This window comes from Apium graveolens, chromosome 4, assembly GCF_009905375.1.
Source record: "Apium graveolens cultivar Ventura chromosome 4, ASM990537v1, whole genome shotgun sequence".
In the NCBI taxonomy this organism is placed as follows: domain Eukaryota; kingdom Viridiplantae; phylum Streptophyta; class Magnoliopsida; order Apiales; family Apiaceae; genus Apium; species Apium graveolens.
Genome location: NC_133650.1, coordinates 147296594 through 147322170, shown reverse-complemented (window position 1 = coordinate 147322170; position 25577 = coordinate 147296594). Strand labels below are relative to the sequence as shown.

The 25577-nt window shown below is 36.9% G+C and overlaps 1 protein-coding gene across 4 annotated transcripts; it reads right to left on the bottom strand.

The window, feature by feature from the left end:
* Window positions 1–25375, bottom strand: LOC141720347 (protein LONG AFTER FAR-RED 3). 4 transcript variants are annotated; one of them, XM_074522704.1, is made up of 16 exons: window positions 25167–25369; window positions 24934–25076; window positions 24765–24866; window positions 24355–24427; window positions 22287–22393; window positions 22072–22195; window positions 21632–21826; window positions 5743–5828; window positions 5540–5600; window positions 4768–4865; window positions 3855–3950; window positions 3655–3753; window positions 2552–2626; window positions 1350–1481; window positions 1110–1225; window positions 1–347 (listed from the first exon to the last, which is right to left on the bottom strand). In XM_074522704.1, exons 1-16 carry the CDS (start codon window positions 25234–25236, stop codon window positions 164–166), a joined length of 1761 nt encoding a protein of 586 aa, XP_074378805.1. In that variant the 5' UTR covers window positions 25237–25369; the 3' UTR covers window positions 1–163. The 4 variants fall into 4 exon arrangements, 3 of the variants coding, with proteins under 3 accessions (XP_074378805.1, XP_074378807.1, XP_074378806.1); XR_012574247.1 differs by having other exon boundaries at window positions 208–347; window positions 1350–1477; window positions 25167–25375; XM_074522706.1 differs by lacking the exon at window positions 2552–2626 and having other exon boundaries at window positions 25167–25370.
* Between the last annotated feature and the right edge of the window lie 202 nt (window positions 25376–25577).

Sequence of the window (25577 nt, the reverse complement as noted above, 5' to 3'; positions counted from 1 at the left end):
TGTAACCAACTAACCAACTTTCCCGCACTTTTGCAATCTTACTTTTATCACACTTCTTATTTTTATTTTGTATATTAACAATTACCACAAAACTCGGTACTATATATATCGAGACTAAACCATTAACCCCCGGGAACTGAAGATCCGACTATAAACTGATGAGTCAAATATGCTGGAAATAAGCCCGTCTCCCACCAACATATGTTGCTGCTATAGATGCAGATCCATGCTCAGCAAAGCTCTCCGACGAATTAACAGTAAGCACAACAAAATCTGCCATTTTTCCGACAGATAATGATCCCACATCCTTATCAAGAAAACATGCTTCAGCAGCTGATATTGTATACCTGCCATCACACATTCATGAAGCTTTAATATGTATAGGTATCCAGTCCGAGCATTTAATTCTTTATTATATTTGGAAAATTTACTGATTCATTGAATACTATATATATTTAGCAGCAACAGAAATATATGAACCATCTTTATAAATTATCAAGATTTAAAATTCATTACGAATTTACAATAATAGAATAAAATTATGTTCGATTCCTGATAATTAAAATAATATGAATGCTAAAAGGAGAAAGTTAATTATAAATAATATCAAACAAACATAAATTAATCTGAATTGGCCCGGCAGCTTTGCCAGCGGCTATGAGTTATGACCGAGCCATGGCATTATATTACGGACACACCAGATCACTCATGGTAAAAAACATGCTTTAAAAAAATGATGCAACTAACAAATTTAAGCATTACTGTCTGGAATTAAAAATTGTACGTAGTGGGAGGTGCTCGTAATAATCAAGATTTCATCACTATTTGCACAAGTTGTCGAAAAACAGAAACTCTTAAAGACGGCTAAATATCCCATCATTATATATGAACAATGAATTGATGTGAGCTTCTGTTTCGATCCTATATAAGCACTACACGTGTCTTTTTGAAAACTTGAATTATGCATAGATGTTAGTACCAGGAGTTGATGCTACAGACTTATGGTCATTGTCAGAAGATGTGAAATAGAGTAAATATTTATAATTGATAAGCAGACAAGAAAGAATGGAAAATTAAAACAAATAAAGGAAATAAAAATGATCACTTACGCTGTTAATGCCTCAGGCAGACTAATGCGCTCTGATGTAATCCAACCATTTTTCCAACCAGGAGGTATTCTTTTCATTGCTGTCTTTATGCTACTCAAAGGATTAATATCTGCAACCTGGATGGGTGATGCCAGTAAAAAGTATGTAAAACACAATCTCTATATTACAATAAAACCATAATGTACTTCGACGATTGTAATTAGGTATCCACGATAGATATTATAGAAATTTTTTCCTAACCGGCCAATCAGAACCAAATGCCAATACCGCACCACCATCAAGAATCGACTTAAACATATAAGATCCTTCTTGGGCTCTGTCCAGCCCAAGTTTCTTGATTGCAGATTCAGCATCATCCAGTAAATGGTCTGGCTGTCAAAGAAATAATCCTCTTATTAAGTATACTCAACATACATAATTTCCAGTTCGCAACTAAATTGAACAAGGTAAAGTAACCCGGCTGTATTTTCTCACTCTTATACTTTGTCACGAAATTGATTACTTAATTTAATTAAGTATTTATTGATCATATTAACAATGGTTTATATCACCCAAAAACGATATGTAGAGAGAAATAAATTAAGAAACTTACAATGACATATGCTTAATCAAGTACTAATAGACATGTTTTTCCATCTACTACTAAGAGGTATCTAATCAAGTTAAACATTATTTTGCATCATTTTAGTCCTAACACTTCTCCTTTGGCCCGTTTAAATTATGTCGGAGGGACTATAAATTAAAAAAGGCAATCTATAGGCCGCCTCATAACTGAAAAGGAGCTCTCTGCTAAGACAATGAAACAGAGCCAGACTAGAAACTATAATTCAAGTACAACCTATTTCATCAACTTGAAGATTAATATTTTTTATGCTCTCTATTTTACGAAAAGTAATCGTGTATGATCCATAAACATTCATATTGACCTTTTATTGGAAGAGACAATACATAAATATAGAGTGTGAGGCATTAATACTTGTGGATGATGATTTTAGTAATAAAAGAAAAAACTTAACACCTTTATTAAGTTTTTTTTAAGTCATTTACATACAGAGAGTTGAATTATGCTTTTATCTACTTACCGAGTTAACAAAATGCGGTAGATATCAACAACCTTGGAGGACGATCATTAGATTGAAGATAGGGGCTTACTGGTTGTAAATAATTATGATTCCCTGTGTGATTTTAGTACATATTATACATGGGCACTGGGTTGTATCAAAAATTAAAACTGTTAGGTCGCAAAAAAAGTTTAAAATTCACAAAAGCAACTGCATGTTATGGTTTACTGCATCAGAATGCAGTAATTTGAGTTGCAGCCGACTAATTGGACACAGAGAAATCAGATAGGCATGTATATTTGTTAACTCAAAGACCCATTAACCCTCAAATCGGTATGACGCACTGCAAGTAAAAAAAAGAAAAAGAAACAGCTCAAAAACCTGCACTGAAGCAACAACATGTTGCTGACCAAATTTGGCTGCAGCACCTGGGGCCAAATGCTGAGCATGCTCAATCTGGAAACAAGAATATAGTTTTGACAGAAAGTAGGACATAAGTGATGTTAGGAAATACAAATAAATCTGACAGAAGTGGCAAAACTTAGTTTGTCAGTACTCGGGTTTCCAGCATTTACACTTTTGGCAACTCATCTTGAAGATAGTTTTATGTCACTGGAAGTTCATAAATGTTACTAAAATGCCACTCTATAAAATATATCAAATATACTCAAACACTCAGACAATTTATCTCCACATCTAGCCATCTACTAGTAGATAACAAGGAAAACATTATCCTTTTCCTATCAGTAGATAAGCCAAAAACAACAATCAACACCAAGAACAACACAAAAATTTACAAAGTACCCCTACTTCCAGTCAAATCTTAACATTCTAATTCCTGTTTTTGTTTAGCTCCCTGAAATAATTATTAATTACTGTATCCTAATCTAGCAATTCTTCTAGATAACCTCTGATCCAAATCAATGGCCATTGACTGTCGAGAATTTTACTCTGCAAATCCTAAGCTGAACCAAACCTTATATAACCTACAGCGGTAGCACAACTTAATTAATCTATCCTCAAACATTTTTCAACATTCAACTGAGTATTCTTTGTTTGCAGTTAAATATTTTAGTTGTTTTCTTAAAGGAATGCCACCGTGATCAGCCTCCCCTTTTTCATTCTCTTTTTCCCTATTCATAATCAATTTCTTTGATTTTTGGTGAACCTTGTAGCTCACATAATTGAGTACATTAGAATTAAAATGTCACAAGGACCAGATTTTCAAAATTGTTGCTTAAAACAACATGAGCAGGTGGGAGCATTCATGGAACTAAAAGGCTGACAGTCTCTTTTGACCAGCATGTTCACAAAATTTTAATTAATTCTGCAACTTAAAGTATGTTCCCGACATAAAAGTGGCCAAATGTGAAATAGCTGCCAACTGCTTAACTGAAGTTAGGTTTCTTAAAGAAAATAAAAATTATATGAATTTATCAGGTATACTGCATATGCATTACAGCCTCCTCCTGGGAGAAACTTACCCTAAATCTGCGGTCTCTCATTCCATTTGTTGCAACCACTGAATTGTACAAATCTAAGATCATGCCATTTGCCCTGTCACCTATGGCGTGAATAGCAACCTTGAACATATCAAAGGAAAAACTGTTTACACACTTGAGGTCTATCTGTACTTAACTTAGATAGCAAAAAAAAAAGGTCCTATAACAAAAAAGAGAATCACCTGTAGGCCAGATTTATCTGATGAGACGGTCGAGTTAAATAAATCATCAATATTTGTCACTTGAAGACCATAGTTATGAGGCTCCTCAGCATATGCCTAGAGAAAAATATAAACAGTTTTGCAGTACAAGGGAAATTTAATAATAGCAATGTTATAAGGTAGAAGGACCAGGCATATGCTTGTTGCACATTCTAAAGTGAGATTCAACAGAAACCATATCGGTTAAAAAACTGTAAACCGAAATGGCTAGTCATCCATAGTAAGAGAAGGATGGGACGAAACCGAAATGCTTGACAAATTTATAGATCAAGTGCCACATTTTTTACCTTTTTTTATAAATCATGTGCCACATTCGTAGCACATTGCTAACCACTAACCTAAAATTTTTAACTATTGTACATGTCAAATCTATGAATATAATGCAGAATTGCAGATTATATGAGAGAATTTAATAGCTATGTTGATGGAAGAATGAAGGCAGAACAGAGTTACATATATATGAAGATATGTATATTGCTCAGCAATCGCAGAGTGTATATAAATTGATGCCTATAAAAATAGCTGCTGCTGTATTGCACATACTACTACCCTACTACATTCTTGCTTACAACAACAATAAGGCAACAACCTCTTATATAGAAATGGGAAACTTGAAGGCAACTCCTTTAACAGTAATGCTAATGTCATGGATGACAATAACCATATTGTCATGGCTGATGTTACTCTTAAGATATTACCATGCAGTCGTGTTTATAATTACTGTCTTCATTTGGACAGAACTAGTTACTGTATGGACAAGGATAGCAGAACACTAGAAAAAGTAAATAAAAGTGACTATGACAGGCCAACAACTTCGGCTGACACATGTTCACTAGATGTAAACATTTCCACAATCTAAAAATTGACGACTCACCTGATAGAAGAGGGCACTACTAGATCCAAGTGAGCCATCAAAAAAATCCTTAACACCGCCCAGGTAAATCCGTTGGCTCAATTTACGCCCTGTCTTGTCTATAAGATCCTACACAATATGTAATAATCATGTAACAGAAAATGAAGAAAACTCAATGCCGTTAATCACAGAATATTATACATAGCATACATGTAATGCACATAAACCAAGTATGCACGCCGGATAAACTTGTTTCTACATTAATGGTAATAGATGAGCCTGACAAACATCAAAATCGTAGAAATCGTCCAGGTACAGCGTAGTCACATAGGTACGGAGAAGCTGTCTAAAACACAGAAGATAATGATAACGACATATTACATGCATTTGCACTTCCTAGTTCCTAGATTGGTCTGAAAGGTGATGGGTTAAGTTAGTCATTCCAAACAGTCAAAGATATGGAGTTTGTAGTGAGTGCATGTCCCTACTTGTGCTAACAACATTGTTTCTTAAGTGAAATCCATGATGCTACCTTCAGGACCTAAAAGTAGAAATAGAAAATTATGTCATATTCAATTAAAGGTCATGAGCTGAAAACAGAGCTAAGTGCCTTCAAGAAATTAAATAACACTTAGATCAGAAATATTTAATAGCATACCAGTCCCAAGTTCAATGGTCTGGGTTGGAGTAGTGGAACTCACAATTCTCTCAATTAATGTATACCTTTTGTGTGATCCGGATAAAATGACAATTTCCTTGATTATTATGATGCATAATTGCACATAAGCCTTACAATTATATGACTTCATTGTCACTCCAGGTTGCTCCACTCTACAGACTACCACCAACGAACACTTCAATGATTTTGCATATAAAATAAGTGAGTACGTGATAACAAACAGAATAGTATTTGGTATATTCATAGCTATCTTCCAAAGACGAATATCAGGTTGAAAATGTAGAGCTGCTAGAATCATAGTAAATAAAAGGTCATACAGATAGACGTGACCATGTCCGCATTGGAAAAAATAAGCACACCCGAATCTTCAGTTTTCCAGAAATATCAGCCCATCTGTAAACATCTGCAAATGCAAAATATACTTAGAAATTATCAAACGTAGTTACTCATTTATACAAATTCTTGTTGCACTAGACAGTAATTATCAGGGTTTGTAACTCACACTAGAATATGAAAATATATAAAATATTGGGTAAGATCTTTCCATGCATTTCAAGAAATTTATTCCCCTTCTCTTTTTTTTTGTAAGGACACCTTGTTGATTTAAGTATATTCACGTATATATCCTTTATAGTAATATTTATATTACTTGGTCGACATTCGAATTCAAGATACATAAAAGGGTTGCACATTATGACATATGTAGGAAATCAAGCTAGTTAATATTAGTTAATGTAGAAAATCAAGATGGTTGATATTCTTAGAATTAGTCAACCTTTCCTATTGTATACTTTTATGGATAAAAAACTAGGGATAAAAAACTAGGGTGTATTTATTGTTAGGGTTCGTGAGTTTCAAGGCTCTATTTGACTGCTCTCGTGTTTCGTGACTCAATCTGTCTTCACAAGATGCCTACGTACCTTGCTGTATGCGAATGATCAAGTCAAAAAACTTAGTTCTAATTTGTGGGGTGAGGCCCCTTATATAGGCATGGGATGCCTCGAAGTAGACTAAGGTTAGGAAACTTGGTGGACAAGTCTCAGATTTGAAGTCCTAGAATGCAGGAAATTGATTCCTTATCCCATGAGGTTTCTTGGAGGCCAATCTCTAAGGAATTATACTTTATTTGGACTCTATTTATCCGCTATTTTTCCCATATTTATTATCCAGGGCTTTGGGCCATTCTAAATGGACTTTATTTATAACTTAAACTGGGCATAATTGATTTCACATTAATTATGTAACCAGGATTTATTTTATCCTCTATCATTTGCCCACCCAACTTCTGGGAAATCATACAAGATTTTGTAGAAGTTTAGTTCCTTTATTCCCTTGCAGGTTATCGTTTCTAAGGTAAAGTGTGGAGCGACCTACACATTTACAACGATTTGCCTTATTCGGGGCTTCAGGGTATTTCTGGAATTTTCATATTTTTCCATGCTTATTTTCTCACCTTATTCCTATTTTTAGGAATTTTCTGATTTTTTCCTTAATTTCCAGGATTTTTCCTTAATTTTCAGGATTTTTCCTTAATTTTTTAAAGAAATTTCTTTCCTCTTTTTTTTAATAAAAATAATTTTCACCAGGAATCCATTTTCGACCAGGATTCTGGTCGAATTATGCTCCCATTCATTCTGCTCGTGAGTTTTTCGGTCAGGATAAATTTCGACCAGGATCCTGACCGAATTTCGGTCAGGATTTTCCTCGGTCTTGATTCCCGACCGAATGACCGAATTATGCCCTCTTTTAACTCCTGGTCATGGTTTCTTCGGTCATGACTCCATTCAGGATTATGATCGAAATCTTGGTCAAGAGAGTTCTGCCCCCTGACTTCTGCTCGAATTATGGCCTCCTGGATCCTAGTCGTGAGTTTTTCGATCAGAAATCTTTCGGCCAGGATTCTACCTAATTTCGGTCAGGATTCTACCTTTGACCAATCTTTCTAACCGAATTATGGTCCGTTATTTCCTGGTCGTGGATTTTTCGACCAGGACATTTTTCGACCAGGATTCTGATCGACAGTTCGTGTCTTTTGGGGTCAGGAATTCCTTCGTTGACCCAATTTTGACCGAAAATACATTTCCTTCCTTTTGGACCGAATTTCAACAAATGTTGCACATACTTTTTGGACCCAATGTTGTTTGTGCCTACACTTGGGCTCTTTATCTGGCCTATTTTTTATTGATTGGGCCTATTCATCTTCAATCTGAGCCTCCTAGGCTTTTCCTTCTTGATTTTTCCAGAATGTTCTGGAATTTTCCAAATTCCAAGTTTATTATTATTTTCTATTTATTCTTTATTCCTTAAGAATACTTTGGAAGCTTCTGGAATTGGGCCTAAGCCTTTGGGCTGGGCTTTTGACCGGCTATAACCGGTTAACATTCCCCTTTTACCGGCCCATTGACCGGCTAGGAGGGGCTATATATGAGTGGGGTGAAGTGACATCACTCACACTTCACTTTCTCATTTTTAAATCTCCTCTCCTTTCTCCTCTCCCAACCTCCTTAGGTTTTTCCAATGGTCAGCCAGGTTTTCCGGTTAGGCTTTTTCTGGCTTTTTGCTTGAAGATTGCTTAAATCTTCATCTTCTTCCCCCAGCTTCCAGCCTCAAGCATTCATCCTACCTTCATTCATGGCGGACAAAGGTGTTGAAAGAGCTGCTAAGATTGCCTCAGTTTCAAAGAGAGGTAACGAAATTCAAGTCCGTTCATCTTATACGTCTCTGTTAGATATGATCAACATTTGGGGAGATGAGTACCCATCCAATACTCATTTAGATTATTTTGATTATTGCAACAAATTGTTTAAAAGTAGCTGACATTAACAATCTTAACACAACTTATAATGTTCGTCCACCCCTTGGATAATCCATGTTGACGGTGGTAATTGTACATGCCACTGGAAAAGTGATACCCTTTTTATTTATGCAGATGTCCTTACTGCGGGTCTTAAGTTTCCTTTCCACGAGTTTATTCCTAAGTTGTTAGCCGACTCAAGTTAATCCTTGTCAACTTCCACCCAATGCCTGGAGGAACGTCATATGTTTTATGGTCCTATGCCTTAGGCAGGGTTTTCCCCTTTCTGTAACCGTTTTTAGGAAAATCTTTTAGTGCTATAACAGTGCCCAGACCTCTTGTGGTTGGGTTTACATCATGCCGAGGCCCAAATGTCCACAAATTTTCAACAGTGCCTCCACTCCTGATAACAACCAGCATTGGAGGGACTGTTTTGTTGGTCTGAAATGGGAGAAAGGTGATTGGGGAACCCTTTTTAGGTCTTCCTTTGGTAAAGTTAGTGATGGCAACCCCAAAACCATTCACCTATCAGATGAGGAAAATCTCATATATAGAGAAATTATTAAAGATGAGGTCAAGACTGCCAGATGGACTTTGTTGAAAGAGTTTTCCCTGATCCATGTGGGACTTTCCCCAGTCACATTACAGGGTATTTCTCATCCCTTTTATTTTTATTTCTCTTTTTCATATGTTATTAACATAACTTATTCTTTGTTTTTTATTTTACTTTCAGCGGCTCAGGAGATTAACGCCATCGTTCCCGTTGTTGAGGAGACGGTAAGGATGAAAACGGCCAGGCTTGCTGGGCTTGATACTAGAGGGAAGGCCACAGAGCCTAGCTTCTTGAGGAAACACAAAGAACAAGTGGTCGAGGCCTCCTCTGCTGGGAGCCTGGGACTAAGGCCACAGCCATTCCTGCTCTTCCCTCTACAGGCTCATTTCAGCATCTATGGGGGTTCCGTCGAGGGGACACTGTGTTTGGCTCCACAAAGCATGCCTGGGATTGGTCCTACCATTCTATTACCCTCAAGGACTTCACAGATGTAGTGGCTGGTCAAGACTTAGATCGGGTGAAACTCATGGGAGCTCAATCCATTGCTTCAGTATGCCCTTTCCCTATTTATTTTGATCCTCTTCTTTTTTGAAGCATTATCCTTGCCTTACCTCATATCTGTTTTTGTTTCAGACTAATGCCCATTTCCAGGCGGCTGTTCGACATGCTGAATCTTGGAAGAAGGCTTCGGAGAAATCCGACAGGGCCTTAAGAAAGCAGAAGGTCAAACAATCTGCTTTGGAGATGAAGATGAAACGCAAGGAAGAGGAACTCTCTGAAGCCAACGCGGAGTTGGTGAAGCTCAAGGTTGAACGGGATAGAACCATCGACGCGTACTTGGACACAGATGAGTTTGCTTAGACTACGCGGGTTAGGGACGATACGGTGTTTCCCGAGTTTTTTAGGACTGGTTGGGACACGGCCCTTGGGACATTGAACGATACCTGTCCGGATATTAACCCGGAGGACTGCCCTTGTCCGGATGATGAGGCTTTACTACAAAGGTTTCGTACCCGCATAGTCGTCTCTGAGGACGTTCCTCATACCCAACTTTTTCCCCCTCCAGAGTCATCTTCTAGACCTGCCACGGAGGATCCCAGCTCTTCTTCGAGCGAGACTGCCACTGCGGAGACATCGTGTGAGAGCGGGGGAGACGATGATATGAACACAGAGGATGCTTCTGCTCCTTAGAGATTTATTGGCCCTGCATGGCTTGTTTATTTATGTTTATTTATGCTGAAGACTTGTAGTTTCTTTATTTATCGAACTTTATTGTCCTTATATTTATCTGCATTTGATTTGCTTATCATCACTCTATGTTTCGCAGAAACGTAATGCACATATCGAAAACTTCATAAATTTCATAAATTCTTGGGATCCATCCCTTACATAGATTTTTGTAAACTAAACTCAAAATAAAAATCCTATTGAACTGAAATATAAAATCCTAAGTAAGCAAAGCTTCATTCCTCGGTAATTAGAATATAGCTTCTACTATTCCTATTTTAATAAGTAAGCACTTCCTTTCCAACGAACTATATATAATAAGTTTTCAGGTTCTGAGCATGCCAAGTTCTTGGTACTTCATCACCATCCATAGTTTCCAACTTGTACGATCCTCTTCCTTGTACGCTTTTAATCTTGTACGGCCCTTCCCAATTTGGGGCGAGTTTTCCTCTTTTTCCTACTCCAGAAGCTTCCACCTTCCTTAAGACCAAATCACCTTGCTTAAAAAACATTTCTTTCACCCTTAGGCTGTTATAAGAGGAAGCTTTTTTCTGATATTCCACAATCTTTGCATGTGCTTCATCCCGCACTTCATCTATTAAATCCAGGGCTAACATTTGCCCCTCCTCATTTTCTTCAGCATTGTATGCTTGGATTCTCGGAGATGAATGTGATATCTCCACTGGAACGACCGCTTATGCCCCATACACTAACATAATTGGTGTTACTCCTGTAGTGACTCTACAAGTGGTCATGTAAGCCCAAAGTATCGGAAGTATCTCATCTACTCAGTTATTCCTAGAGTTTTTAATCCTCTTCTTTAATCCATCCAGAATAATCCGATTTGCCACTTCTGCTTGCCCATTGGCCTGAGGATGGGCTACGGAAGTGAACCGTAGCTCAATCTCATTCTCCTCACAGTACTTCCTAAATTCCTCATTATTAAATTGTGTTACATTATCAGTTATTGTAGCAACTGGGATTTTCGCAATGTATTTCTGTGAATAGAATAAAGTTTTGTGCTATGAATGTGGATTATGTGGAATTATGTATATAATAAAAAGATGAATGATTTTTGTGGTTTATGTTTAATTTCTGTGAAATAGTAATAAGAAACAAGCAAAGTCTCGTTCCAGTTTGATGAGTCAGCTAAGGGCTTAAGTTGTGATTGTTGGGCCGTCAAGTAGAACGGGACCCGTTATTTAAAGGTTGGATTAAAAAGGGTTAAGATAGTAGAGGTCGAGAATTATAAATAAGTATGATAAATGTGAAGACATTTGTGTGTTTCTGTGATTTGAGTTTATAATCGGAAAGTTATTCTGTGAATTGGGTTGTCGAGTAATTATTACTCGCGTAATCAGTAATTAAAAAGGGAAATATGTGCTAAGGTATAAAGATACAAATTGTGGTGGTTACTATTTTGTGAATATATGTTATTTGATGATTACGAGTATGCATCTGTGATTCACGAGTTTTTAAATGGCTTTAAAAAGGATTTATCTGATTTAATCAAGGATTTATTGATCCTTACATAAATTTATAAAATTATTAAAATATGATCAAGGTGCGAAATTTGTTTCACTAGCTTTGGAATAATCCCAGATACTTTTCAAAATGATAGTCAAAATTATTTTAATGTTCTGATATTTTAAAATGACTTTAAGGAGTTTATTTTTAATATTTGGGATTTATTTGTAAAATCTATAATAAATGATCTTTCAAGTTCATCCTAGCTATGCTATCATCTCAATCATTCTTCATTCACTTCGAGTCCGAGAATTCCCAACGATAGAACTCCAACCCCCTTATCCAACTACAACTCTTCAACTGCCAAAGAAAAAATGTATTTCTTTATCCTCTTCGCTCAAAAATTTATTTAAAAATATGGGGGAAGAGCTAATTTTATGCTCTTTATTAATAAAATAGAATTTATGATATTTTCTAATATTATAAAAATGATTTGTATTTTTCAAAATGATTTTAGTGTTAATCAAGAGAAAACAAAACAGAAATTCAGAAATTGATTGCATTTTTACCAAAATGCCCCTGCCATTTTGGCTATATATACACCCATCCCTTTCTTTTTTTTCTCTCTTCTTCACCCGGCCTCTCTCTTCTTTCTCTTCTCTCTCTCTCTTTGGTAAACTCTCTCTCTCCTCTCGGTTCTTGGTTTCTCCATGGCCGAATTTCAATTTTTAGCTCATCTATGCTCATCTGGTTATATATATGTATATGCGCTTACATGTGAGAGTGTGGCCGTGTGTTTGGTTTGAAAAAGACGAACCCTTTCGGGATCTTGCTTGATTCGAGTTGTTCTCCTAATCTCTTTCCATAAAATGACTGATTGATGTTTGCATGTTAGTGGATTGTTGAAATAAAAACTAATCAGAGAGGTTTCGTCGAAGAAAACACTGAATGGGGGCATCTCCGAGACCTTGCCGCCGCCGGTAATGAACTCCAGTGAACCGGCTGTGGACAGTGATGCTTGCCTGAGTCGTAAAACCTATTGTACAATCGAATTAGTTGATGCATATTGATGTTGCTTTGGTTTAGGAAAATCCGAATGTAACTTTCGGTTTTATAAGATTTTGGTTCGAAATATGTGATAAACTTGATTGATAAGAACTTATTCCTTAGATTTGGTTTGAATTAGGATTCGGTTTATGATTAAGAATATGCATGTTGATTACGAATGGTTGCATGTTGATTTTACACGTTTGTTTCGATGTTTTATTGGTTTATCGGTTAAGTTGGAAACCAAATTTGGGTTCGAAGGAATGTTAATTGATATGTGATTAGTTGAGTACGATTAAGTTAAGATTTTGATTTTTAAAAAAAATGGATTTTATTCGGTTTAAAGGAAATCATGAATTGGACTTGTGCATGTTAGTTCGTTTGGTTATATTGATAAATCGAATATAGATTTTGTGATTTGTTAATTGGATTATATGTTGAGATGGAGTTGCATGTTACGTGTTAAGTGTTAAAATGTAACTATTGATTGATATGTTAAGGGTAAGCGTAAATACGATTGCGTCATGCTCGACTTTTCAAAAGTAAATCAATTGATGTGTATAAGAAATGTAGTCGACACGATTTAATAAGATTGAGTTGTCAAAATCATGGGATTATGTGATTCTTGTTATGTGTGAAGTATCAAGATAATCGGTGATATAAAAAGTATAGACGTTTATCTTATTATGTGCTACGTGTTATCCATGAGTATATAAGATAAGTGTCTAATGCGATTGGAGTAGAAGTTAGACGCTCTGAGAAACGTCGGGAATCGATCAAGTTGCTAATTAGGGTTCTGTTTTGTATTGTAGATTTGGATAGCATAGGCATTCAGGCTAGGAAAGGAAAGGATATCTTAGGTGGCAGTAGCTCAGGTTCCGTAAAGCAAGAAAGCTTTTGAAGCAAGTAACTCTGCCGTCTATTATGAATTGATATAGAGAGGATATTACTGAGGCCATGATAGAATGAAAGTTCTTTGTTATACTTGTTATTGATTCTTGAGAAACCCTAAACTGTTCCCTGGAATAAGCTCGTTATAAGTCCATTTGACGATCCCTAACAGTAACCCCTTGTTTCTAGAACTTGTTACCCTATCCCTGTATCTTATTAATCCTTGACCCTAAAAAGGGATTTATGAACTTTTCACATGTTATATCTTGTAAACCGAGATGCCCTGTTATTTCTTATAGCTTGTTATGTATCGTTCTTTGGAACTATCCTTATTGCAAACTTATACACTTGTTCAACGATCGATCAATACCTTTAACTTATGATCCCCTTTTATTTTCGATTTGTTCACTTTCCTTGAATTCTTAAATTGGAATTAAGAATGACTTTTGACTTGAAAGAGTCCAAATGATTTCTCTTATCGATAATGTTAAAACTGAATCTAGATAAACTTTCTTGTATTCCAACACAAAGTTTTCAAAATGAATTCCTTGAGGATTGGATAGAGACGTAAGAGGCTAGTGGGACTAGTCCAGTTATATAAGAGGCTAGCGGGGCTAGTCCACTATTAGGCTGAAATAATGTCATAGGTACCTTAATGACCAGATGGAGGTCAGTACGGGTTGATCACCCGTATTATATTTAAAAGATGGATATTCCAACTAAGGATTCTTTAATAAAAAGAGTAATGTATATCTTTGATAAAGCAACATGCTTAATTACTTGAAATGAAACAGAACGAGTAGTATTTTCTTAGAGTGATGAAATTTCATTGAGATTTCTGTCACCTTACGTTGTTTTTGATTCTCGAAGCTTGAATGGTTGCTTCCTTTGAAATGAGAAAAATCTTTGAGAACCATGTTGTTGATTTGTGATGAATGTCGGCTTTCTCCCAAATCTTGAATCTTGAAAGCCCGGAACTTTTTTTTTAAAGCCTTTACCTAGCCATTAAAAGAATACTGCCACCCAGTTCAGTTTTATCCAGAAATAGAATGCCTCAGTTAATGTTGTTATGTTGATATTTAAAACTGCTATATAGTTACTTGTTGAGCGCCTTTGCTCACCTATTTGCTTTGATCTAACCATGGCAGTTAAGCAATAAGATGGTCAGACTTAGGCGCACCGCTCGTAAGAGCGTTTCTGGCAGCCCCTACCGTGTTGTAGGTTTTCAGATGTCAGATCAGGTAGTTGCTACGTGAGCAAGCAATAGCGGGAGGTGTAATGGTTGAATCAGATACTTTTAGGTTATCTGTCGATTCCAAGTCGAAATCGAATAATTTGAATTTATTCATATTTTGGGTTGTAATATATATATATTCTGGTTGCAAATTTGACTCAAAGTGATCACTAATTAACTTAATTTGATCATTTCGATAAAGTCAAAAATTGAAATTATCCAAAATTGAAAAATGGTAACATAGGATTGTAAAGCTCGTTTTGGGCTTCAATATGATTACTGAAACTTTCTATTTGGCTCACAGGATCATGATGAAATCTGGCTTTGATTCTCCCAACTTAGTTATTTTCAAAATTTTGAATATTAGAAACGAGATTTGAACATGATTTTGTGAGTCAAAAAACAAGTTTTAATAACCATATTCAAGCCCAAAACCACGCCTACCCTCCCGTGTTAACATTTTTTAATTTTGGCTAATTTCAGTTTTTGACTTCAACGGAATGATCAAATTAAGTTAATTAATGATCATTTTGAGTCAAATTTGTAATGAGCGACCTACTTGAGTTTTTTGGACGCAGTGAGTCACTTGATATTTATCTCTTCAATGAAACCAGCCTCTTCTTACTTGATAGCTTCCTGCCTCTCAGGGGCAAAACTCCTTTTCTTTTGCTTCACGGTCTTTCGATTAGGATCCATGTTCAATTTGTGGGTGATCAATTCCGGATCTATACCAGGCATATCTGTTGCCGACCATGCAAACACATCATTATTCTCTTGCAAGAACTTTACTAACTTCCCTCTAAGGGGCTCCTCCAATGATGCTCCAATGAAAGTCACTTTCTCATGGTCCTCGGGAGCCAAAGGAACCGGGATCAAGTCTTCCGCTGGTTTTCCTCGTTTCTCATCATCCTCACGGATATCCAGGTCTTCAATAGGCAAGACCTGCCCCTCTACTCCATCTGCCCTCAGCGAGGCTACATAACAGCTTTTGGCCATCTTCTGGTCTCCTCTTTCTTCTCCTATTCCATCTCTGGTCGAAAACTTACGGAATGGTAGGATGAGGGGACTGCCTTGAATGCATGTATTCCTGTCCTTCCCATGATCGCATTATATGTTGATCCAGCCTTTACCACCACAAAGTTCAGCATTTGTGTGGCCTGTCTTGGCTCATGTCCCAATGTTAGAGGCAGCTTAATTATCCCTTCAATGGGGCACTCAACTCCAGCGAAACCATATATCGGCATATCAGTTGGGGTTAATTGAGAATCATTGTAACCCATTCTAATGAAAGTATCATAAAGTAAGATGTCAACCGACGCTCCATTGTCAACCAGGACTCTCTTCACTGGGTTGTTCCCTATTATGGGTGTTATGACTAGGGGATCGTCATGGGGAAACTTCACCCCTTCCAAGTCAAAATCATCAAATACCATTGCTACTCCTGTCCTAGCCCTTTTCGGAGCTTCCCCTTCTATATGCATGACTTCTCTAGCATAAGTTTTCCTTAAGTTTTTAGATGAAGAAGCAGCAGTTTGATCTCCCGTTCCATCATAGGCCTTTATAGTCGGCATCCTGAACTTCCTCGTGATATGGGTGTTCATGATTTCTGCCTTGAAAGGCGGGGTTGGATCGTCTAGGTCTCCGAGGGAGAGCAACTCAAACGGGTTTCCCCGAGGGGCCTCCACTGATTTTCTCCTAAGAGCTTCCTCCAAATCGATGACCTGGGTAGTTCCCCTAGTTCCTCTAGCTTAGTTGGCCCTTATTAGCTGCCTAGCCTGACTCCTTAGCCTTAGGATTTCTGCCTCATGGGCACGTATCCTTTCCTCGAAAGTCTGAGATGCCACTCCCTGAACTTCCTGAACTCCGGGTTGCCTGCCCCCACGGGCTTAATGCGACTACCTCCAATGGGCTCTTTATCCCTTCTCCTCCTATGATGGGCATCTTCGTCAGTTGACTCTCCATTTTCCTCGGTAGTATAGGGCCCTGACACGTCTTTTTCATTGTTTAGCGGTTGTAGACCTCTAAGATAATTAGGGTCATCACAAGGCTGGGATCGAGGCGGTAGGGCTGGCCTACTCCCTCAGTCTCCGAGTAGATCGGCATCCCATAGGTGGGATTCAATGGCGTGTGATGCACTATAGTTAACATCTTTGCAGATTGCGTTCCCAAAGGTGCATTCAGATTCGGATTTTGAGGATTTGCCCCTAAGACTGGGGGTGGCTGTGATTTAGATGGGGGATTCAAAGGATCCGTTTTCACTTGGGAGTAAGTCGAGTGAGGAGGAATCTCAATGGCGGATGAAATTGTCTGGGTTGTCCCAGCCGGGGTTCGTTTAGGTACGTTGTTTCTGCTCCGTATATTCACCACGTTTGTTGTCTTCCCACAAACGGCGCCAAATGTTATGGATAAAAAACTAGGGTGTATTTATTGCTAGGGTTCGTGAGCTTCAAGGCTCTATTTGACTGCTCTCGTGTTTCGTGACTCAATCTGTCTTCACAAGATGCCAACGTACCTTGTTGTATGCTAAGGATCAAGTCAAAAAACGTATTTCTAATTTGTGGGTTGAGGCCCATTATATAGGCATGGGATGCCTCGAAGTAGACTAGGGTTAGGAGACTTGGTGAAAAGTCTCAGATTTAAAATGGACTTTGGAGTCCTAAAATGCAGGAAATTGATTCCTTATCCCACGAGGTTTCTTGGAGGCCAATTTCCAAGGAATTATATCCTTATTTGAACTCGATTTATCAGCTGTTTTTTCCCATATTTATTAATTACGAAAAGAATCGATATTCAGGGCTTTGGGCCCTTCTAAATGAGCTTTATTTATTACCCAAACTGGCCATAATTGATTTCACATCAATTATGTAACCAGGATTTATTTTATCCTCTATCATATACTTTCTTGTTTTACTAGCAAGATTAGGGGCTTAATCGATGTATATATATCCTATAACCTGTATACTCCGTAAATACAGATCAGCAATATTGATTTTCAACTTCTTCATGGTATCAGAGCTAGAAGCTTTCTAGTTAAACTTTGTTCTCAATAATTTCTTGAGTCTTGAGAACATGGGTGGTTACTTCTGAGGTTACATCCTGGAAACCTCTAATATTAGTACTTTGTTGTCATCTCTTCTCCAAGGAGTTTGTGCAGCTTCCGAGCACAAAACCCCAGCTTTATTCAAGTCTCCAGCCACATGTCGGAGTCTCTTGTGATCTGTTTGTTCAGGTTTTCATCTTTTTTTTGCGATCTCTGACGCACTAGTCAGCCGTGCCTATCAGATTTTTTCCAGCATCTCTGTTCTCTTTCTATGGCAGAAAATAATTCTATAAAACATCTCTCGTTAGTTTCACAACAAAGCAACACTCGAGCACTCCAAGTTATTCAAAGCCTTCCAGCTCCTTGGATTGTAGATAACAGTGCTTCTGATCACATGACAGGTGATAGGTCACTAATTTCATTTCTAAGCAAATGCTCCGATGATAGAAGGGTTTGCATAGCTGATGGTTCATATTCGAGAATAGATAGTATTGGAACATCAAGTCTTGTTTTGAGTTTCGTTCGGTACATTCTGAAGCCTGATTGTAATTTAATTTGAGTGAGCAAACTGAATAAAGATCTTAATTGTGAAGCCAAGTTTACTACTAAGTTCTGTGTGTTTCAAGCTGTGAAATCAGGGTGGACGATTTGCTATGGTATGTTCTGTAAGGGTTTGTACATGCTAAAAGTTAAACGTCAAGCCTGGCCACAGAAATCTTTGTTGTGTCTCTCAGTATCTTCTCTTCTCTAAATCAGTCAGTAAATCAGTCTATGAAATCAATGATATCACAATATGGCATTATCATCTTTGCCATCCAAGTTTCATGTATCTTAAACACTTATTTCCATCCTTATTTGTCAATATAAATCCCAAGTCTCTCAGGTGTGATATTTGTCATTTTTCAAAGCACTCTCGTCACATTTATGCCCCATAACCTTATCAACCCTCTCAACCTTTCTCACTCATTCATGGGGATATCTGGGGACCATCCAGAATTCAGAATATAAGCGGGGCACGTAGGTTCTTGCTACTAATTGATGATCACAGTCGCTTAAGTTGGACTTTTCTTATGAAAGACAAATCTGAAACATGTTGTATCTTTCAAAACTTCCAGAAAATGATTCAGAACCAATTTCAAACAAACATTCAGGTTGTAAAAAGGGGCAATGCCTGTGATTTCTTCAATTTAGTTATTGGGTCATATTTCCAATCAAATGGGATTGTTCATCAAAGTTCTTGCATTAACACACCACAACAAAATGTTGTGGCTGAACACAAAATCCGTCACCTACTTGAGGTAGCCCAATCCTTAATTTTCTCATCTCATGTTCCAAAAAGTTTATGGGGTGAAGCACTTCTCACTGCCACCATACCTCATAAATAGAATACCATCACGGGTGTTAAAGTTTAAAACCCCGTTGCAATTTCTCCTCAAATCATATCCTCACTCACATCTTGTATCTCAAATTCCTCCACGCGTCTTTGGCTACGTTGCATTGTCCATGTTCATTGCTCACATCCAAAGAAATTTGATGCTCGTGCCACCAGAAGTATCCTTCTTGGCTACTCATCCAATAAGAAAGGCTACAAATGCTATTGTCCTATTTTAAAAAAATTGTTCAACTCTATGGATGTCACTTTCTTTGAAGAACAGCCTTATTACATAAATTCTGCAGTTCGTAGGGAGAACCATAATCATGAACTGCAAAATTGGGATTTTTTTCTCTTTTATTGACCAGCTACCTGATTCTCCTTTAACTAGTTCTCCTATAAACACCATTCTTCCAGAAACATCAGTTCCCTATGTTTCAAATACTCCAAACTATTGGATCAAAACATGTGAGCCAATAATCTCTAATCCTAACTCTCGAAGTCCGATTCACATTCCAATCGAAGAGGTCCAACCTAATCACTCAATCGAGTCAGACAAATCATTAATTCCTAATCAAGTTTCTTCAAGTAGTCATATTCATAGCCCAAGAAAAGAGATCCTTATTCATTCAAGTAAGAAAAAACAACTAGAAAAAAGTGAAAAAAACTACTACTGGAACTCAACAAGGTCAAAGATATTATCCAATCCCATTTATCATTGACCAAACACAGGAAAATGGTAGATCTGAACCTATTATGGAGGAAAATACGTCAAACGATTTGAGCATACCTATTGCTCATAGAAAAAGAGTACGGTCATGCACTCAACATCCCGTTATAATTACCTGAGTTATTCTAAATTATCTCCAACATATCGAGCTTTCGTTACCTCCCAGGACCAAGTTCGCATTCCCAATTCAGTCCACAAAGCCATGCAGATTCCTGAATGGAAGGTTGCCACTCTTGAAAAGAATAAAACATGGACTCTCACTGATCTGCCTCCCGGAAAACGCACAGTTGGGTGCAAATGGATTTATTCTGTCAAACATAAGGCAGATGGAAGCATTGAAAGAAACAAGGCCCGCTTGGTCGCTAAAGGATTTACTCAATCCTATAGCATTGATCACCAGGAGACATTCACTCCTGTCGCTAAGTTGAACATCATCAGGGTCCTCCTGTCGATTGCAGCAAACAAAGAATGGCCTTTGTTCCAACTTGACGTAAAATATGATTTTCTTAATGACGACCTAATTGAAGAAGTATAGATGGATATTCATCCATGATTTGACAGATTTACAAAGGGAAAGGTGTTCAAACTCAAAAAGATCCATATACGGCCTAAAGCAATCTCCTCGAACCTGGTTTGAAAGGTTTACCAGAGTTGTGTTCTGAAGGGAGGAAAACTAACAGCATTGATAGTTTATGTCAATGATATTGTGATTACAGGAAATTACTCATCTCAAGCAGCTTCCATCTAATGAATTTGAGATTAAGGATCTCGGACAATTAAGATTCTTTCTAGGGATGGAAGTAGCAAGATCTGATTAAGGCGTCTCAGTCACTCAACGAATATACGTCCTCGATCTCTTACAAGAAACAGGGATGATGGGTGCAAGCCAGTTGACACACCGATGGATCCTAATACCAAACTTGGAGAACAAAGAGATGGAATAAGAGTTAATCAAGGAAGGTACCAGCATCTCGTGGGGAAATTAATTTACCAAACTCACACTCGATCTGATACAAGCTTCGTGGTAAGTGTTGTTTGCAGATTTCTCACTGCCTACTGAATTCTTAGGTATCTCAAGGGAACACCAGGAAAAGGGATATGTTCACAAAAACTTCTCACAGGAATTTATAGATCTACACAGATGCAGATGGGCTGGTTCTCTCACCGACCGAAGATCAACTTCAGGCTACAATTCCTATGTTTGGGGAAATCTGGTATCTTGGCGCGAAAAAAGCAACATTTGGTATCTTGTAGCAGTGCTGAAACAGAATTTCGGGCCTTGCCACATGGAATTTGTGAAGGAATGTGGCTGAAACGCGTACTTAATGAACTTAGAGTAAAGCTAGAATGTCCGATAAATATTTTCAGTGATAATTTATCAGCAATAGCGATTGCGAAAAATCCAGTCCAACATGAGAGAACTAAACATATCGAGATTGATCGTCACTTTATCAATGAAAAGATTGAAGACAAGATAATTGAATTGAATTATGCAGACTCGAGACAACAAGCAGCTAATATCTTAACCAAAGCTCTTCATCGTCATAATTTCAATGAACTCAGCTCGATGCTTGGAATGTTCAATATATCTAGCTTGAGGGGGACTGTAGGAAAGCAAGCTAGTAAATATTAGTTAATGTAGAAAATCAAGATAGTTGATATTCTTAGAATTAGTCAACCTTTCCTATTGTATACTTTCCTGTTTTACTAGCAAGATTAGGGGCTTAATTGGTGTGTGATATATATATATATATCCTGTGACCTGTATACTCAGTGAATACAGGTCAGAGAAATTGATTCTCAATTTCTTCATCATATATTATATTATAACAGATAATATTGTGATGATACCTGTAAGATCTTCCCAAGGAAGCTCTACTGAAGCCCCGGGAAAGTACCTTCCAAAATCAACAACTGTTGTGACACCCCTCTTCAAGGCAAGGTTGCTGGCTCTATCCAAAGCTTCCCTTTTATCATCTTTAGACACTTCCGGGATGCAGGAGAGGACCAGTTTCATTGCAGAATCTATTAGCAAGCCTGTTGGTTCTGCAAAGATAAGATAGATATCCAAGTTCAAAGACAAAAAATCTTTTAATTTTTACTTTTCCTCCAGACTATAATTTGCTATTGAGCTGAGTCAAGCAGCCTTTCTTGCAGTAGAAGCAGCTTTTTTTTAATGTATTAAAATGGGTCTTGCTGCAATACTAATTAAGAGATTTGATATAATTTATTATTAGAAATAAAATATTTAACAAGCACTATAACACATAAAATGATAAGACCTATATTACCTCCACCAGTGTTTCTAACAACGGTACCACCTATTGGATCTTCTGTCTTCTTAGTAACTCCAGCAATTTTTAGTGCCAATGAGTTCGCCAAGCCCATGTGCCCATCCATTCTTGACAACCACACCTGATTATATAACATTTAAAGGCACGATAAGTAAAAACAAGGTGTCATTATTATCAATTACAAATATAACCCAGGAAATGTTTTTTCTTACAGGGTTGTTTTCTGTAATATCATCAATCCAGGTTCCCATTGGCAATTTTCCTCCCCAAAAGTCATTATTCCATCCACCTCCCAATATCCAAGTACCATGCTCCATATCTAAAAAGTTTGTTTAAATAGCTGTCAGGCATAAAAATAGTACAATATTGATATACAGTATAACAAAAGTTTTGACAGAAAGTACTTAAACTTCAGCATGTTATATTCCAGGTCTACTCGTGACCTGACACGAGCTTTAGGATTCAGGTAATAGGAACAAAGGTGTCTAAAAGTCTAAATACTAGGTACTTGAATACTATGAAGTGTTTAAGCTAGAGGCTCGCACTACCCCCGCACTGGTTTAACTCTTTATTTATATGACAAAGCAATTCAATGATTTGGTAATCAGTATTGAGTTTCTTCTGCTTGGATGATTGTAGATGTATTTAAGTTTCTGCTTCAGTCAGTTTCTTTAGCACAATTGACATTTAGAAAAAGGACTGCCGACTGCGTCAGGAGTAGGACTGATGAAGTCAGTGTCATAACTTGTCCATAAAACACATATTTACATGAAATTAAAGAATACCTGTCATGAAACAAAGGCACTATAATAACTTCCTCTCTCCCTCTTAACACATCGAAGCTAAGCTTTTCATGATAATAGCAAAGGAATGTAGACGCGTACGAGAAGTAAAATGAGAAAAGCTTACACTCACTTGATCCCTTTTTTTGATGGAGTGAAATTATAATTATTTGCGTGCTCCCGAGTTGGAAAAGGAGGTTATATAAAGATTATTTACAATTTTGTTTTTATTTTTACATAAAACTTATATAGGACGAGGATTGTAATTAGGGATTTATTTTACACATTCATCCTCTTGCATCTCAATTTTGGAGGGTAAGTTTCAGGATGAAGCAAGTAAAAATTGCTTCCCTCTTACCTCGTTTCCATTTCTTAAAAAAAATTTGGGACTGAGGAGTGATAGGTCCATATTATTGCATATTATTAATACCTATTTTATGTCCTTTTTCGTAATTTTATTAATAAATAAATTGTTTTACTTTGTTTTGTAGGAAAATAAATAAAATCAGAATTTGAGTTGGAAAGGGAGCAAATAAGGAAGGAGGTGGACTATTCTAGAAGTCAAGGGAATTGGAAGATAAATAGAATCCTTATTGGAGAAGAAGAAGAATTTACTCTAAGAATCCTACTTGTATTCCAAGAACCCAACCCTTATGTTTTCCCTATATATATGGGTCTCCTCTCTTGTTTTTTACACATTCAACATTCCAACACCCAAGACATTCAATTAGTTATTTGTTTTGTTCATCTTTTTATCATGTGTAGCTAAATTTGTTTCCTAGGATGAAGATGAAGTTAATTTAATTGCTTTGATATCTTCTCGTTCCTATTATTTGATTCTCATGATTTTTCTTGGTGCTTAATTGTTTAATTGACAAAGTTATTTTGATATGTTATTGTTACTGGATTTATTTTTTATAGCCTATGCTTGCTCCATGAAGTTTTGATGGGTTATTGTTAGATAACAAGTTTCATAGTATATGCTTGTCTCGTTAATTAAAATTTATTAGTGAAAAAAAGAGAATTGATTTTAGGGCGAGTTGATATTAATTGTGATTGATTAACGGATTCGGATTCCTAGGTTTTTCATATTATTTGATCTATTTGCTAATTAGGTTAATTCAAACTCCTCTCAAATCTTATTGTCTAGTTCACCTGATTTAAATTGTTAGGGTTTTGAAAATTCATAGTCTCTGTGGATCGACCTGTATTTGCTACAATTAACCGATGTGCACTTGCAGTTATTTTACACATCAAGTTTTTGGCGCCGCTGCCGGGGATCCTCTTATGCTAAGTGTCTAAAAGATTTGTGTACTCATAAAAGAACCACTCATGTTCCTAAGAAAGTTTTCCTGACCTCTCATGTTAGTTCTATCTTGTCAAATCAAATTCCTTAAGAGTTACCACATGTCTGCTGAAATGGATAAAAAAAAACTAGAAAGATAAGATATGAATAATAATAACTCAAACATGATAGGTAAGGGTGACAGGGACTTACTTGTTGCGGCCGCTTTGACGATTTCAATAAACTTTTCTTTTGTATCAGCTTGTCGAAGTTCCACACGTGCCATCTGTTCCATCCTTATACTCAGATTCATGAATTTAAACTATAATTGACAAAATCTTATCATTCTTCCCCCTCCATCTCCGTAACTCTCACAACAAACTAGTAAAGGATACTAGGGAAGGTTGATGTTCAAAAAGTTTTGTAATGATATAATCAGACGAAAATTGCAATAAGTTTTATAATTGATATTGATAATATACAGTAAAGAAGATCTCAAACTCAAACTCCAGATTTACAAATATCCTGGAATTGTAGTTGGAATAGAAGTTAAGCAGGAAAGAAGAATGAACCTAACTAACTCAATAGCGAAGTGAATGGGAATGAGGGGGGCAGTACAGTACCTGCAGTCCAGCAGGTAGAAAGTGAACATGTGAGTCAATAAATCCAGGAAGCACAATCCTTCCTTCCAGATTCAAATATTGAGTCTGATATCCAGCCAGGGCCTGCATCGGGCTACTTGAGACTTTGCATTAATAACAAGAGAAAAGTAGAATACACTGAATGACAAACCTCGAGAGAAGAATAATTCCCAATTCCAAGAATTCGACCATTTCCAACAGCCATGGAATCTGCAAACGGAAGAGAGGAATCACTTGTGTAAATGCTCCCATTTGTCACCAACAAATCTGCTACTTGTCGTCTACTCGCCAAAACTGTACCAAATTGTTTGTTTGTGTCATTTATGCATACAACAAATATAGATACAGGACCATATAAAAGGACATACATAAATACATACATACATTTGTTAAACAAAGGAAGTGAGATGATGGAGAGTAAGATGACTGCCACCATCATCTTCATGTTCAACATAATTTAAGGGTTGTGTGTTTGAGTATAGTATAGTACATGGATTTCGTGCCCCCGCTTTGTGTATCTATCTATATTCCCCAATATGTTATGTTTGTCTGTGTGTGTCAGTCAACTTATAATATCCGACGACAATCACGCTTCAGCCGATTTTACCACAACAAATGAAGATGGATAGTATGTCTTTCTTAAAATACGAAAATGTAATGTTATTAAATTTTCAAAATTGGAACTCGAACAAGATCCTAGTAGTTCCCTCTTTTTTTACTTTCTTAAAAATAAGTGATACTTAACAATTTCCAATCTTATTTTTGTTAATTAAATATTTATGTACCTCCATTTTT